Below are 19,628 nucleotides of genomic sequence, written 5' to 3' on the forward strand. Positions count from 1 at the left end.
AGCAGATTTTTTCTCACATTAAGACAATTAATGACTATCTTTAGTCAAACATAAGAAAAATTATTTAGTGTTATATGTGTTCTCTTAAATGAAATTATGCCTAAAAATGGGTCATTTGAGTTAGTTGGGAATTTACAAATTATTACTGTTCCAAAGATACAAAGAACTTCTCAACAGTTGGAAAATGATACAGTGAAGAGACCCAGATGTCATCCAGGGAAGACAGTGCAATCCAGTGAAATATGAAATTGAACTGTACAGAGAAAGTGAATCAAAGAAACTGAAACTCCAGGAATAAAACAGAAGAGCATGTTCTGCTTCCACCTGATGATGAGGACACAGTTCTGGCTCTGAGGCTCTGAGCCCTGTGGTCACAGGCACGTCTTCAGTCTCAGCACAACTGACACTTTCATAGTTTCTCTCTCACAAAGTCTCCTGAGAGCACTCTTGATGTCCTTATTCCTTAGACTGTAGATGAAGGGGTTCAGCATGGGGGTGACTACGCTGTACATCACAGAGGCTATTGCAGTACAGTGTGAATTTTGGGCCACAGCAGAACTGAGGTACACACCTAGGCTCGTGCCATAAAATAAGGAGACCACAGAGAGGTGAGACGCACAGGTGGAGAAGGCTTTGTACCTGCCCTGAGCTGATGAGATTGCACGGATGGAAGACACTATCTTGGAGTAGGAGTAAAGGATGCCAGCAACGGCACCACCAGCCAGCAAGACTGCAGCAACATACATCACCACCTCATTGACAAAGGTGTCAGAGCAGGCAAGGTGGAGCAGGTGATTGAGTTCACAGAAAAAGTGGGGGATTTCCAAGTCTGTGCAGAAGGACAATTGCATCATCATGATGCTTTGCAACCAAGAATGCAGAATGTTAATGATCCAGGACACCAGAACCAGCAAACAACAGAACTGGGTCTTCATGATGACCACGTAGTGCAGGGGGTAACAGATGGCCACAAACCTGTCATAGGCCATTATGGTCAGCAGAAAAATGTCCAACCCTGAAAAGAGTATGAAAGAGCACATCTGGGTGATGCAGCCTGCATAGGTAATGGCCTTGCTCTGTGTCTGGATGTTCACCAGCATCTTTGGAATGGTGGTGGAGGTGAAGCAGATATCCACAAAGGACAGGTTGGAGAGGAAGAAGTACATGGGCGTGTGCAGGTGGGAGTCTGAGATGGTGGCCAGGATGATGAGCAGGTTCCCCAGCACACTGATCAGGTACATGGAGAGGAAAAGCCCAAAGATCAGGGGCTGCAGTTCTGGGTCCTCTGAAAGTCCCAGAAGGAGGAATTCTGAAATTTGTGTCTCATTCTCTGGACCTCTGTGGTTTACATAGCTAACAAAACAAGAGAGAAGAGCCATGAATCAATTAGCAATCCTAACTTCACAGAAGCACAATCCAGTATGTTCTACAATCAGTATGCAAATACTTGTTGTGTACATGAGTTTGCCTCACTCTGAAGGTCCCCTTACCCTCTCTAGAATTTCCTTTCTCACTCAGAATTTCCCAAGCATTTACTTTCTCAAAAATCTGAATGACTTCCATGCACTTGAGCACTGTGATTAAGTGATGATCATTTTCTAGGCACTGTCTAAGCAGTGATTATTCAGTTCTTAACAGGAAAAAGGCATTGCTAAATTTCATAAGGAAGAAATAATACAGGCAAATGTAAGTAGATTAAGAAATAATCATACCAGATATCAATAGTTCATAACAGAATACCATGATGGAGAAAAGGCAGATTTGAAAGAGAAATGAGAGAATTTCCTTCTGTGCTGTGTGTTCAGGAAAGTCCAGCACTAAGTGACACTTTACAACAACCCAGGAAGACAGGGAGGGAGCCAAAAAGTAAGTCCAGAGGTGTTTCCTTGACAGGAAGAATGATCTGAGGCCTGAGGGAGTTGCTGGTTTCAGAAGTACTGGGTCAACAGGGAGCCAGGGCGACCCGCAGCATGAGCAGGAGGGTACAGCTCAGAGAATAATGAGGAGCAGAGGGCCCTTCAGGCTGCTGAAGGTTCAGAACAAGAGGAGACTGTCCAGATGCTGTGGCTTTTGCATTTTAACTCGTCTGCCAAGGCACCTTCTGAGAGTGTTGCTTCCTCTGTTGTCTTATGATCTGGCCCCTGTATCATGGGTTTCCTTTTGGAATAGATTGGGCCCCGATCCCACTTCTCTTAGACCTACCGTGAACCCTAAATTCAAGCACCTGCTCCATTTCAAGACTGCCATGCACTCCTGGGGCCATGTTAACACCATGTTCATCTCAGGCCCAGACTAGTGGAAGCAAAGCACACCAGGCAAGCTCTCAGTATCAATTATTTTTATTGAAATGGATATGCAATTGGCACCCAAAAATTCCAGAGCGTAAGTGTTCTATATCTGCAAACACTTGGCACTCCCCTTTGCTATAGGCATTTTCTACTCTCTGTTCAAATATGCATAGATTAAAAAGTCATGATGAGGGGGCATCTCAGTAGTAGAGCATGTGCTTAGCATGTGCTTAGCATGTGCTTGGTATGTGTGAGGTCCTTGGTTCCATCCCCAGCACTGCAAAAGCAAAGAGAGAGAGAGAGAAAGAAGGAAGGGAGGGAAGGAAAGTCCACTCACAAAGAAATTAAATGGCCCTGATCAGGAAGAAGGTCTCGAACATCGGGGTCCCACAGAGACTCTAGGGAAGAAAAACGTTCTTTCAATTCTAGTCACACCTCCTTGAGGACAAGCAAAAATAATTAAAATGCTAAAATTTTCTCAAAATCAAACGTGATCATTTTTATAGTTTTGAGAAACCTACACAGTGTTCACCCATGTGGGAAACAATAAGGGCAAAGGGAAGAAAAATGTAAGAATCCATAAAGGCAAATACACAAAGGATGACAAAATTTGTACATTATTATATGAAATATAAAGAGACGTTTCTGTGCCATTCAGTAGTGATAAGACAGATAACAACAGAGTAATGGTTCAACACAGTAATCGTAGGTTATTTCTGGGGTGAGGTGGGAAGTTTCATTACATGTAAACACTCTCTAATGCCCCAACTGGGGTAATCAGCATATCCGCCACCTCAAACTGCTGTAAGTTCATTGTGCTGAGAGTCTTGAAAACATGCCCCTATAGGTAGGTTAAAATAGGCCACATGTTGTTAACTAGAGTTGCCCTACTGTGCTACTGAACACAAATACTGACTCTGTGCATGGAGCAGTGACCTGGCACATGGTGACCCACATTTCCCCGTGTCACTTCCCAGGTGCGGTGACCACTCTTCTACTCCCTGCTTCTAGGAGAACAACACATTTAGATTCCACAGGGAAAAGCAAATGGTATCTGTCCTGCTGTGAAATACATCAGACACAGAAAGAAAAGTTCCACTGGGTTTGTATGCACAGTAGCAGATGAGACAGGGCTCTCTCTTGGTGTTCTTGTATTATATATTTTCTGCATTATTTCCAGCCTTCCAGTTTGGGACATTCTGGACAAATCCAGTAAATACACTTTGTCCTGATTGTAGCCTTCATCCAACATTCAAATGTCTCCTAAGACCATAGCCTATAAAACCCTGCACACACCAAGACAAGTTTACATACCACACTCAATAAAATCCTGGGTGTGGTTGGTGCAACCCTGAGGGCATCACATCACGTACATTTTGATCACAGTGGACTCTGGGCACGAAGATCCAAGGTCCACACCAGCAGACTCCACCTGCTTTATACTCCGGTTTCCTTGAGGGTGTGAATGCATGTGCATGGTCTTGATCAAACTTAAAGAACAGGAGAAAGTGTGACATAGAAAGAACAGCAGGGGTAAAGAACCAGGTTGAACTGACCTGCACAACTCTAGTTTAAAATTGAATAAAGCATCGACCATAAGGTGAAAGAACCTACATAATAGGAATAAATTAATAATCAAGTTGGCAGTGATCTGGACCTGAAAGAACAGAATGACAGAGGTTCCCCTAATGACTTGGCACACAGCAGGTGCTCAGTTATCCGTTGTTGGATGTATCAGGGTTTCTGTCTCAGATCCACTGACAATATGATCAAGATGAATTTCCCCTCATTTTGAAATCTTGAATAGGTCAATAAAAGCTGGCTACATGGATATCTGTGCAGAGAAAGTGAAGGTGGCCCCCTAGCTCATTTAACAGAGGAAGTAAAGACCTCTATCTGGAAGTAAGCAATACCCTTTAGAGAAGCATCAAGAAAATATCATACGACTTCATGGATGGACAAAACTTCCTTACATAAGGCAGGAAATTCAGAAGTAATAAGGTAGACCTATTTTACTAAATATGATTAAAACTTCTCATCACCAAAATATCTCTCCCAAAGTCGAAAGAGAAAGAATAAACTGGAAAATTCCACTGAAATGCTGACAACCATAGAAAATGGGCTTTTGATAATTATAAGCCAATTTATTGTTGCTTCCTCTCAGAAATAAGAAGTGCCTCACTTTGCTGTGTGTCCCTGCACAGATTACTCACATCTCTCTTCTACACAAGTGTGTGCAAAGGTCCTTGGACACGTGCTCTATGACACACAAACCTCAGTGAGCCTCCGCTTCCTCTTCTGATGGGGCTGCCTTTGCCATCATGTCATTGTCAACAAGGAGCTGGCTCTGCTGAGCTCCCTGCTCACTCCTCTTGTTAGAAGGGTGAGCAGACGATTCAGCAAACCACCACAGCCATCTCTCAGCTCTGGGCAGGTTAGGACTGGCTCTCATGTAACCTTAGGTACACGTTGTTGGTTTCCAGCATCTCAGATGGTTTTCTGCAGCACCTACTGGGCACTCGGACTCACCTGGGTGGGTTCTGAATGGAAGGTCTCCTCATGGAACCAGATTCCTCTGGGATGTGTGATGAAGGAGACAGAAGCTGTTTACAGTCAAGACAGCAGGAAGGAGTCAAGCAGCAGTGCCCACCAGACGCAGGACTCAGAGGAGGCAGCCACATCCCTCCAGACCAAGGCAGCAGTGCTGAGGACTGGGAGGGAGGACACTTAAAGCTAGTTGCTCATTAGGCACATTTCCCTCTTGCTATCCCAACCCCAAGCTCATCATTTCCCTGTAGGATGCTGCTCTCCACCAAATGCAGTTTTGTTTTTTTTTTTTTTTTTTTCAGATTCTCCATTCCCAAGACACAGGTGAAATGTCTAGGGTATTGTCTTTATTTCTTCTGAATGAATGAAATCTTTTGCCATCCAGGGAGCTAAACTCCTAACACCAGATCCCAGCCCTGACCCAAAATGTCTCCAAAGCCATGTTCTCCTAGGCATCCCCAAAGTCTGATTGTGTTGGTGACACATTTCTGATATCTTTAGAATACTTACTTTTCCCCCTCTTCAACAAGGGGTGAATTCTGAGCCCTTGATATGAAACTGTGACTATTGTAACCCTTGACTTTGTGACACTTTCCCAAAGTCAATTGAAAATATCATATCTCTTGTGAAGAGCTATCATTTAGCATTTATTTATAAAATACTTCATAATTCAACGACATATAATTATTTCCTTTTATGCATGTTTTCCTGAGATTAGCACATTTTAAGAATGTTTTACAATACATATTTATAATAAAACTCTGTTCTCTGTGGTCTGCACCATTAGGATCCTCATTCTACAGTCATACTCCTGATCAGTCCAGCTGGGCCTATTGGGAGTTAGGATCTCAACACATGAATTTTGGAAGAGACAGAAATATTTATTTAACAACAGAATAGAAATACCACCAGGGCAGGAACTACCTGCCTTGAACAGGTGCTCAATTGGCATTAGGGTTCCACATGACAAAAGAGATGGAAATGCATAGATCTGATCATTGCACATGGTGCACACATTTCAAACCATCCCCACCACCCGCATATGTGTATAACTATATGTCAACTAAGAATAAACATTAAAATCATGTCCTTGTTATTTTTCTTATCTACATGCTCTGGCTGAAACTTCCCATATTATGATGAATAACAGTGGTAAGAGTGGTTAAACTTTTCTTCTTCCAGATCTTAGGGAAACCCATTCAGTGCGATGTTAGCTGTGGGTTTGAGATTTGGAGCAGGCATCCTGTTGAGGAATCTCCTTCTCTAATTTCTTGAGAGTTTTCACCATGGAGGGATGTTGAAGTTTACAAAATTCTCTTTCTGCATCTCTGGAGTTGATGAGATAGATTTTATCCCTCTTTCTGTGGATGCAATGTATGATGTTATTAATTGTATATGCTGAGCTATCCTTGCAATCCCAAGATAAACCTCACTGGATCATGGTGCATAAACTTTTTGATGTACATTGGGTTGAGTTTGCTAATATTTTGTTGAGCATTTTTACGTCTATCTTCACCAGGCATATTTGACTATGATTTTGTATGTCCTTGTCTTATGTGGGTGTCAGGATACAATTGGCTTTATACACTGTGATTGGAGGAGTTCCTGTGTCTTCGTTTCTTTTCTTTTTTTTTTTTGGGGGGGGGGGAGGATTGCTATAACTGTTCAACTGTTTGGTGGAACTCTCCAGTGAAGTCTTTGGGTCCTGGGCTTTTCTTAGATGGATATTTCTTACACACATAGTACAACAGATTAAGAGTCTAAAAACACCTACTGTGCCTACATGGTGCTCTCATGAGAGGGTCAGAGATGACACCTGAGAGTCCAACACAGCACAGTGTGGTGGATTCAGGATCAGAGCTGCCCACCTGGGTCCTGGGACCATGTCCTCTCCACCAACACTCCCTCTCTCCCAGGAGAAGTTCAATGCTGAACTCACTTCCTGTGCCAGGAGACCCATGTGATGTCACAGTGACCTGGGCCAATGAGGAGCAAGGTGATGTCACAATGGCTTCTATCTCTAGAGCATCAGCTCGGGGAGGACACTTCCTGTGAGCATATGACTTAGTTCACACAGAAACGCCATGAGGAAAGTGGAATTTCATGTCTGTGTATAAGGAGCCAAGGTCAGTAAGTTTGATTTCCTCTTAGGAAGGAAGTATAAAGGCAGCAAGTGTCAACTCATTTAGGCAGAAGCTGAGCTGCTGAGTCCACATCTCACCACCCAAAATCAGAACAGAGGTGACAGAAGTGCTCATGGTGGAGAAGTCTTCAAAACGCCGGAAACTGACCCATTCCACATCGTAGCCTTGATGCTCCAAGAGTCGTGTATATACCAAGATGGGCATCATCAACCCTGAGTGCTGTTAACTGCAGAGTCTCTGGGTGGCCCTACACCTGAGTTCTTCTTTAAAGGTCTTGTAGAACTTGGATGAGAATCCATCTGTTCCTGGATTTTCTGGGTTGGTATTTTGTATTTTGTTGGAGTAAGATTTTCAAAGTAGCTTCTAATCATGTTATGTTATTCAGTGGTGTCTGTCATGATATTTCTTTTTTCATCACAAGTTTTATTAATTTGAGTTTTCTTTCTTCTTCTCTACATTAGTGTAGTTAAGGGTTTGTGTATTTGGTTTACTTTTTCAAAGAACCAACTTTTCATTTTGTCCGGTGTTTGAGTTCTGTCTTTTGTTTCAATTTCATTGATTTCAACTATGAATTTAATTATTTGCTGTCTTCCACTTCTTTTGGTGATGTTCTGTTCATCTTTTCCAGGACTGTGAGGTATAATATTAGATCATTTATTTGTTGACTTTTTATTCCTTTATTGAATGTACGATATGGAATGACTTTTCCTCTTAGTATTGCTTTCATAGTGTCCCACAGATTTGATATGTTGTATCATTGGACTAATTTACCACTACGAATTTTTTTTATCTCCTTGCTGATGTCCAAACAATGTTCAACCCTGGTAATTATGTCTGTTTTCCTCTACTATACTTCCTACCCCCATAACCCTTCCCCTTGCTTCACCTCCCTCTACATAACATAGTGTCACTATTCTTCCCCTGCAACCCCCCTCCTTATTGTGAATTAGCATTTGCATATCAGAGAAAACATTCTACCTTTGGATTTTGGTTTGCTTATTTCGCACAGCATGATTTTGAAAGTGGGGTTTTTCTAGGATCCACTTGTACCTGAATGTCTGTCTGATGTTCAGATTTCTGAAATTATAAAAAAATCACAAAAAATTGACACCTAGGTCATATGCTGCTACTGAGCTCACCCCCTCACTTCGGGATAGTCAGGCACTGAGCCCTCCCAGCCCTTCCCGACACTGAGGATGGAGGCCAGCAGCTGAGCCTGTCTGCCTGGACCCCTACTGCTGAGGGACACTGCACCAGCCTCCGTGCTGACTCAGCACACCCTTGATGGGGCTCCCCAGCTTCTTTGACGCTGGTGCAGGCATTTTGGATTATTCCTGAGAGCGTAGTCATCATCATTGGAAGGGCAGCTGCCTTCCTGAGACACGTACAGGAGACTAGAAGCTGGTTGACAGGTACCTCTATTTACTCACTTACATCCTGCAATCTTCCCCATCCTCTTGTTCACAACTACAAATACTGTAAATAGTGATCAAAATAATCCTGTTTGTTTTAATAATGTTAAACACTTTAAAGGGGCTATCTGGTTCATGGCTGCATTTTCTCTGTATTGGGTGCTACTGGTATTGATCTCCCCCTCAAAGGAGAGGTAGTGGGAAACTGCAGGGTTATAATAAGCCAGCAAGGGGGGAACTTCACAACATCTGATCTTCACTGCTAGAGGGGAATATATAGAAATGATATGAAAAACTATGGGAAGAAAGTGTCCATAACAAACCAAGATGCTATTGTGATAGAATCCAAAGACAGCATGGCAGTCAAAATGACACAAAAGAGTTTAAATGTGTGTGCTGAATTAAAATGATCTGTGAAGCAAAAGAGGAGATAAGAGAGCAAATGCAGGCAATGCATGACCATTCCACTAAACAGTTAAAAGAGCAAATACAGGAAGCAAAAGAACCCTTCAATAAAGAGATGTATATTCTGGGAAAAAAGCCACACAGAAATACTTAAAATGAAAGAAATGATAAACCAAATTAAAAACTCAATAGAAAGCATCACCAACAGAATAGACCTCATGGAAGACAGAATCTCAGACAATGAAGACAAAATATTTAATCTTGAAAATAAAGCTGAATAAACTGAGGAGATGATAAGAAGTCATGAACTGAACCTCCAAGAATTATGGGATATCATGAAAAGACCGAATTTAAGAATAATTGGGATTGAACAACCTGTTCAACAAAATAATACTAGAAAATTTCCCAAACCTGAAAAATGAAATGGAAAATCAAATACAAGCGGTTTACAGAACACCAGGTGCACAAAATTACAACAGATTCACACCAAGACACATTATAATAAAATATAATTCACATACAAAATAAAGATAGGAGTTTAAAGACTGTGAGAGAAAAGCGTCAGATTACATATAAGGGGAAACCAATACGGATATCAGCAGATTTCTCCATGCAGACTCTAAAAACAAGAAGGGCCTGGAATGATATATTTCAAGCTCTGAAAGAACACGGATGCCAGCCAAGAATCCTATACCCAGCAAAACTAAATTTAGGATTTGACAATGAAAGAAACTCTTTCCATGATACACAAAAGTTAAAAGAATTTACAAATAGAAAGCCTGCCCTGCAGAACATTGTCAGCCAAATATTTTGTGAGGAGGAAGTGAAAAGCAACAATACAAGTCAGCATAGAGAGGAAATACACTAAAGGAAAAGCCAGTCAAAGGACAAGTAAAATATAAAAATAAGTCAAAATGACCAGGAATAAAAATCATATCTCAGTAAAATGCCTGAGCATGAATGACCTAAACTCAACCATCAAAAGACAAAGACTGGGGGAGTTTCAAGATGGCGGGTGACTGCATTCCATATCGCTCCAGGACTCAGGATTCAAGAAGAAGTATTGAGAGACTCGGGACCAACTCAGAGATGCTGGGTGAGTCTTTCCTGCTGGGCGAGGCTCCCTGGCTGGGGTGGTAGTCCCAGACCACAGAGAACTTCTTGGAGGAGACTTGCCCAGCAAGACTCCCCTGCCAGAGTAGTGAAGCTGGACAGCTGGGACCGTCACAAGGAGAGCTGCCTAGAGAGACTGCCCCTCAGGGTAAGGTTCCCCGACTCAGGTGGGTGGTAGTACCGGACTGCAGGGAACTTCACAGAGGAGAGCTGCCCAGTGAGATTTCCCCACCAGATGAGTCTTCCCCATGGGGTTTGGCTATCCCACTGGGGTGATAGAACCAGAGACCCAGGCCCAGACCATCCATGCCCCAGCCTGCAGTCTAGTGCCCATTTGGCTGACCATCAGTCAACACTTGGAGGCGATTCTGCCTACTGGCAGGGAATATACCACACCTGGAAGCCACCACCCTGAGAGAGGAAGCTTCCTTTGTGGATCTCTGCATTACCAAGTTCCTCCAAGACTTCAGGCTACTGAAGCTAGGAGGTGAGTGATTGGAAATCTACAGGGTCGCTATAAGTTAATAGCTGGGAAACTGCAATATCTCAGAGTTTCACTACTAGAGGGGAAGGTACCTGAGCAATATGAGAAAATGAAGGAAGAATACGTTCCCAACAATCCTAGAAGCTACATCAATAAAATCCAATGACAGCATGGCAGAAGAAATGTCAGAAAGGGCGTTCAGAATGTACATATTAAAATGATCACAGAAGCAAACAATGAGATGACAGAGCAAGTGCAGGCATTGAATGATCACAGTAATCATCAGATAAAAGAGAAAATGTGGGAAACCAAAGATCAATTCACTAAAGAGTTAGAGATTCTGGAAAAAAAAAAAAAAACAAAACAGGAATCCTTGAAATGAAGTAAACAATAAACTAAATTAAAAACTCCATAGAAAACATAACTAATGGGATAGAACACCTGGAAGACAGAAGTTTTCACATTGAAGGCAAAATATTTAATCTTGAAAACAAAGTTGATCAAACTGAGAAGATGGTAAGAAATCATGAACATAATCTCCAAGAATTATGGGATATCATGAAAAGGCCAAATTTAAGAATTATTGGGATTTAGGAAGGCACAGAGAAACAAACCAAAGGAATGAACAATCTATTCAATGAAATAATATGAGAAAATTTCCAAAATCTGACGAATGGAATGGAAAATCAAGTACAAGAGGCTTATAGGACTCCAAATATGCAAAATTACAACAGACCCACACCAAGGCACATTAAAATGAAATTACCTAACATATAAAATAAAGTCAGAATTTTAAACACTGCTAGAGAAAAAAATCAAATTCATTCAAGGGGATACCAATATGAATATTCAGCATATTTTTCAAACGAGACCCTAAAAGCTAGAAGGCCCTGGAAGAACATTTTTCAAGCGCTGAAAGAAAATGGAAGCCAGTCAAGAGTCTTATACCCAGCAAAACTTACCTTCAGATATGATGACAAAATAAAATCCTTCCATGATAAACAAAAGCTAAAAGAATTTACAAAGAAAGCTGGCACTACACAACATTCTCAGCAAAATAATCCATGAGGAAGAGATGAAAAACTGCAATGTAAATCAGCAAAGGGAGGAACTACCCTAAAGGAATAGACAAATAATGGAGAAAACAAGTCATGTCAAAAAACAAAAATAAGTCAAATGACCAGGTATACAAATCATATCCCAATAATAATCCTGACTGATAATGGCCTGAACCCATCAATCAAAAGACATAGACTGGCAGATTAGATTAAAAAGAAAGATCCAACAAAATACTGCCTGCAAGTGTCTCCTCTCACATCAAGAGATACCCATAGACTAAAGGTGAAAATTTTGGGGAAAAACATACCATGCACAGGATTCAGCCAAAAAGCCAGAGCATCCACCTTCATATCAGATAAAGTGAACTTCAAGCCAAAGTTAGTCAGAAGTGATAAATGAGGACATTTCATATTGCTTAAGAGAACCATAAATCAGCAAGACATAACAATCATAAATATCTATGCCCCAAACAGTGGCTCATTCCTATACACCAAACAAATCCTTCTCAATTCCAGGAATCAAATAGACCACAACACAATAATATTAGGTGACTTCAACACACCTCTCTCACCACTGGACAGATTTTCCAAACAAAAATTGAACAAAGAAACCATAGATCTCAATAATACAATCAATAATTTAGACTTATTGGACATCCAACAAATATAATTTAATTCAGTAACACATGGATCCTTCTCTAAAAGAGAGCATATAATATGCCACAAAGCTACTGTTAGCAAATATAAGAAGATAGAGATATTACTTTGTATTCTATCAGACCATAAGGGAGTGAAATTAAAAATAAATGACAGAATAAAAAATAGAAAATTCTCCAAAAGTTGGAGATAAAATAATACGCTATTAAATGAGGAATGGATAACAGAAGATATCAGGGGGAGAAAATTTTGACAGGTAAATGAGAACACATCATATCAAAATCTCTGGGACACTATTAAAGCAGTACTTAGATGAAATTTTTTTTCATGGAGTGCATTCAATAAAAGAAGAAAAAATCAACAAATAAACGACCTAACACTATATCTCAAAGCCCTAGAAAAAGAAGAACAGCTCAACACCAAAAGAAGTAAAAGACAGGAAATAGTAAAAATGAGAGCTGAAATCAATGAAAATGAAACAAAAGAAATAACTGAAAAATTTGACAAAATTAAAAGTTGGTTCATTGAAAAAATAAACAAAATTGATAAACCCTTAGCCACGCTAACAAAGAGAAGAAGGGAGAAAACTCAAATTACTACCATTCAGGATGAACAAGGAAATATCATGACAGACACAATTGAAAGACAAAAAAAAAATTGAAGCTATTAAATTCATTAAATTCATTTGGAAGAAGAGACCCAGAATAGCTATAGCAATACTGAGCAGGAAGAGTAAAGCAGGGGTATCACAATAGGAGAACTTAAACTATACGATAAAGCAATAGTAACAAAAATGGCATGCTATTGGCACCAAAATAGACAGGTAGATCAATGGTACAGAATAGAGGACAGAGACAAACCCAAATAAAATACAGTTTTCTCATACTAGACAAAGGTGACAAAAACATGCAATGGAGAAAAGACAACCTGTTCAACAAATGGTGCTGGGAAAACTACAAATCCATATGCAGCAGAGTGAAATTAAACCCCTATCTCTCACCCTGCACAAAACTCAACTCAAAATGGATCAAGGCTCTTGGAATCAATAGACCATGCAACTTATAGAAGAAAAAGTAGGTCCAAATCTTCACCATGTTGTCTTAGGATTAGACTTCCTTAATATGACTCCAAAACCACAAGAATTAAAACAAGAATCAATAACTGGGATAGATTCAAACTAAAAAGCTTTCTCTCAGCAAAGGAAACTATCAGCAATGTGAAGAAAGAACCTACAGAGTGGGAGAAAATTTTTACCACACATACTTCAGATAGATCACTAATCTCCAGAATCTATAAAGAACTCAAAAAACTTTTCAGCAAGACTACAAACCACCCAAACACCAAATGGGCTGAGGTAATGAATGGACACTTCACAGAAGAAGATCAACAAGCAATCAACAGATGTATGAGAAAACGTTCAACATTTCTAGTAATAAGAGAAATGAATAAAAAACTGCCCTAAGATTCCATCTCACACCAATTAGAATGGTGATTATCAACAATAGAAGCAACAATAGGTTTTTAGGAGGATGTGGGGGAAAAGGTACACTAATACATTGCTGGTAGGGTTAAAAATTAGTGCAGCCCCTATGGAAAGTAGTGTGGAAATCCTTAGAAATCTTAGAATGGAACCACCATTTGACCCAGCTATCCCACTCCTTGGCCTATAACCAAAGGACTTAAAATCAGCACACTACCGTGATGCAGCCACATCAATGTTCATTGCTGCTCAATTCACAATAGCCAGATTGTGGAACCAACCTAGATGTCCTTCAATTGATGAACAGATAAACAAAGTGTGGTGTATATATACAATGGAATATTACTGAACTATAATGAAGAATAAAATTATGGCATTGCCAGGCACATGGATGAAGTTGGAGAACATCATGCTAAGTGAGATAAGCCAAATCCAAAAAACCAAAGGACAAATGATTTTACTGATAAGCGGATGATGATACATAATGGGGGTGGAAGGGAGGCAAGAATGGAGGAAGGAGGGTCTTTATAGAGACAAAAGAGGGTTGGGTGGGGTGGAAGGAAGGAAAAATAACAGAATGAACCAAACAAAATTACGCTATGTAAGTGTATGATTACACAAATGGTGAGCCTCTAGTTTATGTACAATCAGAGAAACAAGTTGTACCCCGTTTGTTAACAATAAAAAAAGCACATTGACCCAAATAAATTGCTGCAGGAAAAAAAGTCAACATCAGTTAACATACATCGTATAACTTCCAAAATTGAATAATTTTAAAAAATACCAATAAAAATTATTTGTATATTGCTATCCAAAAAAAGACATAGACTGGCAGAATGGATTAAAAAGAAAGACCCAACAGTATTCTGCCTTCATGAGACTCATCTCATAGAGATACCCACAGACTAAAATTCAAAAGATATGGAAAACATACCACGCACATGGACCCAGTAAAAAAGCAGAAGTCTCCATCCTCATATCAGATAAAGTGGACTTCAAAGGTAAGTTAGTCAGAAGGGATAAAGAAGGATATTTTATACTGCTTAAGGGAAGCATAAAACAGCAAGATATAACAATTTTAAATATTAATGCCCCAAACAATGGAACATCGATGTATATCAAAAAAACTCTTCTCAATTTTAAGATTCTAATAGACAAAAACACATTAATGGTGGGGGATTTTAACACATCGCTCCCACCACTGGATAGATCTTCCAAACAAAAACTGAACAAAGAAACTATAGAACTTAATAATACAATCAATAATATAGACTTAATGAATATTATCAGAGTATTTCATCTGTCATCGAGCGAATATACTTTCTTCTCAGCAGCTCATGAATCATTCTCCCAAATAAACCATATGATATGACACAAAGAAGCCATTAGTAAATACAAAAAAATAGAGAACCTACCCTGTATCCTATCAGACCATAACGGAAAACAATCAGAAATTAACAATAAAATAACAAACAAAACCGCTCATACACCTGGAGACTAAATGATATTCTGTTGAATGATGCAATTATAACTGAAGACATCAGGGAAGAAATAAAAGAATTCCCAGAACTAAAAGAGAACAATGACACAACATATCAAAATCTCTGAGACACTGTGAAAGCAGTACTAAGAGGAAAGTTCATTGCTTTGAGCTCATACATTAAATACATAAACAAGTCAACAACTAAATGACCTAACATTACATCTCAAAGCCCTAGAAAAAGAACAGATCAACACCAAAAATAGTAGAAGACAGAAAATAATTAAAATCAGAGCTGAAATCAATGAAATTGAAACAAAAGAAACAATTCAAAAAATTGACAAAACACAAAGTTGGTTCTTTGTAAAAGGAAACAAAATTGATAAATCCCTAGCCACACTAATGAAGAGAAGGTGAGAGAAAACCCAAATTACTAGAAATCATGGTGACAAAGGAAAGATTACAACACCATTGAAATATGTAACATAATTAGAAGCTACTTTGAAAATCTATACTCCAACAAAATATAGAAACTATCAGAGTCATTGACAAATTTTAAGAGATATATGATCCCCTCAAACTGAATCAGGACGATGTACACAATCTAAACAGATCAATTTCAAGCACTGAAATAGAAGAAACCATCAAAAGCCTACCAACCAAGGAAGGCGCAGGCCCAAATGGATTCTCAGGTGAATTCTAAAGACCTTTAAAGAAGAACTGATACCAATATTCAAAGTATTCCAGGAAATAAAAAAGGAGAGAACCCTTCCAAATTCATTCTATGAAGCTAGTATCACTCTGATAGCAAAACCAAAGACAGATCAAGGAAAGAAAACTTTTGACCAATGTCCCTGATGAACATGGATGCAAAAATCCTTAACAAAATACTGGAAAATTGCATGCAAACATATATTAAAAAGATAGTGCACCATTATCCACATGGGGTTATCCCAGGAATTCAAGGTTGGTTCAACATCAAGAAATCAATAAATGTAATTCATCACATCAATAGACTTAAAGTTAAGAATCACATGATTATTTCAATAGGTGCTCAGAAAGCCTTTGATAAAATAGAGCACCCCTTCATGCTTAAAACACTAGAAAAAATAGAAATAGTAGGAACATACCTCAACATTGTAAAGGCTATCTATACTAAGCTCAGAGTCAACATCATTCTTACTTAATGGAGAAAAATTGAAAACATTCCCTCTAAAAACTGGAACAAGAGACGGGTGACCTCTTTCACCACTTCTATACAATGTCATCCTTGAAACATTTGCAAGAGCAATTAGACAGACCAAAGTAATAAAGGGGATACAAATAGGAAAAGGAGAACTAAAGCTGTCACTATTTGCTGATGACATGATCCTATATTTAGAAGATCTGAAAAACTCAACTAGAAAACTTCTAGAACTAATAAATGAATTCAGCAAAGGAGAAGGATATAGAATCAATATGTGTAAATCTAATGCATTTCTATTCCTAAGTGATGAATACTCTGAAAGAGAAATTAGGAAAACCACTCCATTCACAATAGTATAAAAAAAAAATACTTGGGAATTAATCTAACAGAAGAGGTGAAAGTCCTCTACAATGAAAACTACAGAACATTAAAGAAAGAAATTGAAGACAACCTTCAAAAATGGAAAGATCTCCCATTTTCTTGGATAGGCAGAATTAACATTGTCAAAATGGCCATTCTACCAAAGGTGCTTTACAGATTCAATGCAATTCCAACTGAAATCCCAAGACATTCCTCATAGAAATATAGAAATCAATCATGAACTTCATCTGGAAGAACAAAGGACCTCGAATAGCCAAAACAATCCTGAGTAGAAAAAGGGAAACAGGAGGTATCACAATACCAGACATTGAACTGTACTACAGAGTAATAGTAACAAATGGCATGGTATTGGCACTAAAATAGACAGGCAGACCAATGGTACAGAATAGAAGGCACAGGGACAAAACCACATTAATACAGTCATCTCATAATAGAAAAAGGAACCAAAAACATACAATGGAGAAAAGATACGCTGTTCAACAAAAGGTGGTGGCAAAACTGGAAATCCATATGCAGTAAAATGAAATTAAACCTCTATCTCTCACCCTGCACTAAACTCAACTCAAAATGGATGTAGGACCTAGGAATCAGACCAGAGACACTTCATCTCACAGAAGAAAAAGTAGGTCCACATCTTCAACATGTTGGCTTAGGATTAGACTTCCTTAACAGGACTCCCATAGCACAAGAAATAAAAGCAAGAATCAACTGGGATAGATTCAAACTAAAAAGCTTTCTCTCAGCAAAGGAAACTATCAGTAATGTGAAGAGAGAGCCTACAGAGTAGGAGAATATCTTTGCCACTCATACTTCAGATAGAGCACTAATTTCCAGAATATATAAACCTGGTATTTTTAACTGTTGGAAAAAATTTATATGTGCAAGGATTGTGGAAAATAAATTTTATATATGAAAGACTTTGTATCAAGGCATAACAGTTCACCACCTTGTTGAATAGAGAAATAGACCATTTTCTCAAAACATCAGGGATGTTTCCCCAACACAAGTCAAGGTTTTGTAGATCTAGAGGACCTGACCAAGGCAGATTCATGCATCTTAGACTGTGGAGACGATTTTGAGTCAGGGCTGGGATCAGGTTTTGTTAGGAGTACAGCTCTCTGTAAGGCAGAATATTTCATGGAGAAGGAGAAATGAAGAGCAATTCCCCTGGTATTTACCTTGGTGTCTTGGGAACAGAAAATCAGCAATACAAAATTGCTTTCATTGCAAAGCAAAGTCCCAGAGGAAAGTGATGTCTCAGGGTTAGACTAACAAGAGAGAAATGTGCCTGATGAGCAGACACTCGGAGCTGAAGGTAGCTTCCCACCCTCCTCCGTGGTGCATCAACCTTGATTTGCAGGAGACACTGCTTTTTAATTTATAGTTCGCACGTGGCTTGGGCACTGCTGCATGACCCTTTCCTGCTATCTTGTTTGACAACATAGCTTCAGTCTCCATCATCACACATCCAGGGAAGAATTTGGTTTCATCATACCCTCCATTCAAAAACCATCCAGGTGAGTCTGAAAGCCCAGCAGGGTCTGCAGGAAGGTGTGGAGAGACTGGAAGACAAGACCATGTACTACTAAGTTCACCTGAGAACCCAACCAGCCATGCCCTGAGCCCAGAGGTTGCTGTGGTTGATGCTGAATTATTTGATTTGCATTCATGTGTGTATTTAGCATGCTAACCCAGGAGTGGACAGTGAGCTCAGCAGTGCCAAGTCCTTGTTCACAATGACATGGTGGCAAAGGCAGCCCCATTAGAAGGGGACGGGGAGGTTCTCTGTGGTTTCAGTGTAAGTGCAGCATGTGTCCCAGGACCTTGGCAATTAATTAATATGAAAGGAGGATGTGCCTGGTCTGTGGAGGGACACGGTGAAGTGAGGGCATTTCTTATTTCTAAGATGGAGAATGATTTTTGTTTGCTCATCGTTATTTTTATGAGTTTGTTTTAGCTCTAAATAACATTAGGGTTAATTTTGATATAATGATAAAGCATAAAATATAATTTGCTTTAATTCAACCTCAGGACCTCCAGTTTTCCTTCCTCCTCCCTCCCTGCCGCCTTTCCTCTACTCTACTGATCCCGCTGCTACTTATTTTTCATGATTCTGTGGCGTCCCCTAGGTGAGACTCACTGTGGCACATTCACACAGGTACAGAAAGGTGAGGTCAGATGATCCTGGCTCCTCCCTCCTCCCGTTACTCACCTCCCCCCCAGCCCCCTCCTCTGCTCCTGATCTTTCTTCTATTTTTATTCAATCCTCCCTTTTTTCCTTATTTTGGTCTTGTGTCCACATTAAATTAGCTTATTTTTTATGATATGCCCATTTCATAGAGTTATCAATATTACAGTGGAATTTTTCAGTGAATTCTTTTTTATTAACTTTTGGAGTGATTATTTTGGTCACCAAAAATTTTGTATTTTATTTAGTAAAGCATGTGTGTTTTGTTACTTCTGAGGTTCTTGCCTTAGTTTCAGTGATTTTGCCCACTCATGAGCCTTATATATCATTTTCTCCATGTTCCTCTCAAATGTATTATTTGTTTTCAGGCTGAATCTGTAAGTTCTTCAGATTTGTTGTAAGACATGTGAGTGAGGAGGCTCCTTTAATTCCTCTAGACAGAAGCCATTCACGCTAGTCTATGAAGAACCTTTCAACATTTTTCTACTAAATAGATATGTAACCCTGTCTTATTTTCAGTGTCTGTATATACAGAGGCAAAATTCCCCATTCATTTAACAAATAGTACCGAAGCATCTGCATAATCTGAGGAAAATCTTTATTATATCCTTTTTTGTCTATGTCTCTGACCACGTAATTATACATCCGTTTGATGATATCAAATTATTGTCAGTATATATCTTCTTTCACATACTGCTTGATGCTCCCTTCAATTTATTTAACACAGTTTATTTAAATCATTCAGTTTAACCCAGTTTTATTTCCCTGTCATCTTTTTTATTACACAAGTTTTCTTTTCTTTAAT

At 39.3% G+C, this 19,628-nt stretch overlaps 1 protein-coding gene across 1 annotated transcript; it reads right to left on the reverse strand.

Annotated features, from left to right (window-relative positions):
• Positions 1 to 371: 371 nt before the first annotated feature.
• Positions 372 to 1,241, reverse strand: LOC306647113 (olfactory receptor 7A10-like; the record flags this gene model as incomplete). The annotated part of the gene is made up of 1 exon (XM_079116133.1): positions 372 to 1,241. One exon carries the CDS (start codon positions 1,239 to 1,241, stop codon positions 372 to 374), a length of 870 nt encoding a protein of 289 aa, XP_078972259.1.
• Between the last annotated feature and the right edge of the window lie 18,387 nt (positions 1,242 to 19,628).

This window comes from Sciurus vulgaris, assembly GCF_902686455.1.
Source record: "Sciurus vulgaris genome assembly, chromosome: 16".
NCBI classification, from domain to species: domain Eukaryota; kingdom Metazoa; phylum Chordata; class Mammalia; order Rodentia; family Sciuridae; genus Sciurus; species Sciurus vulgaris.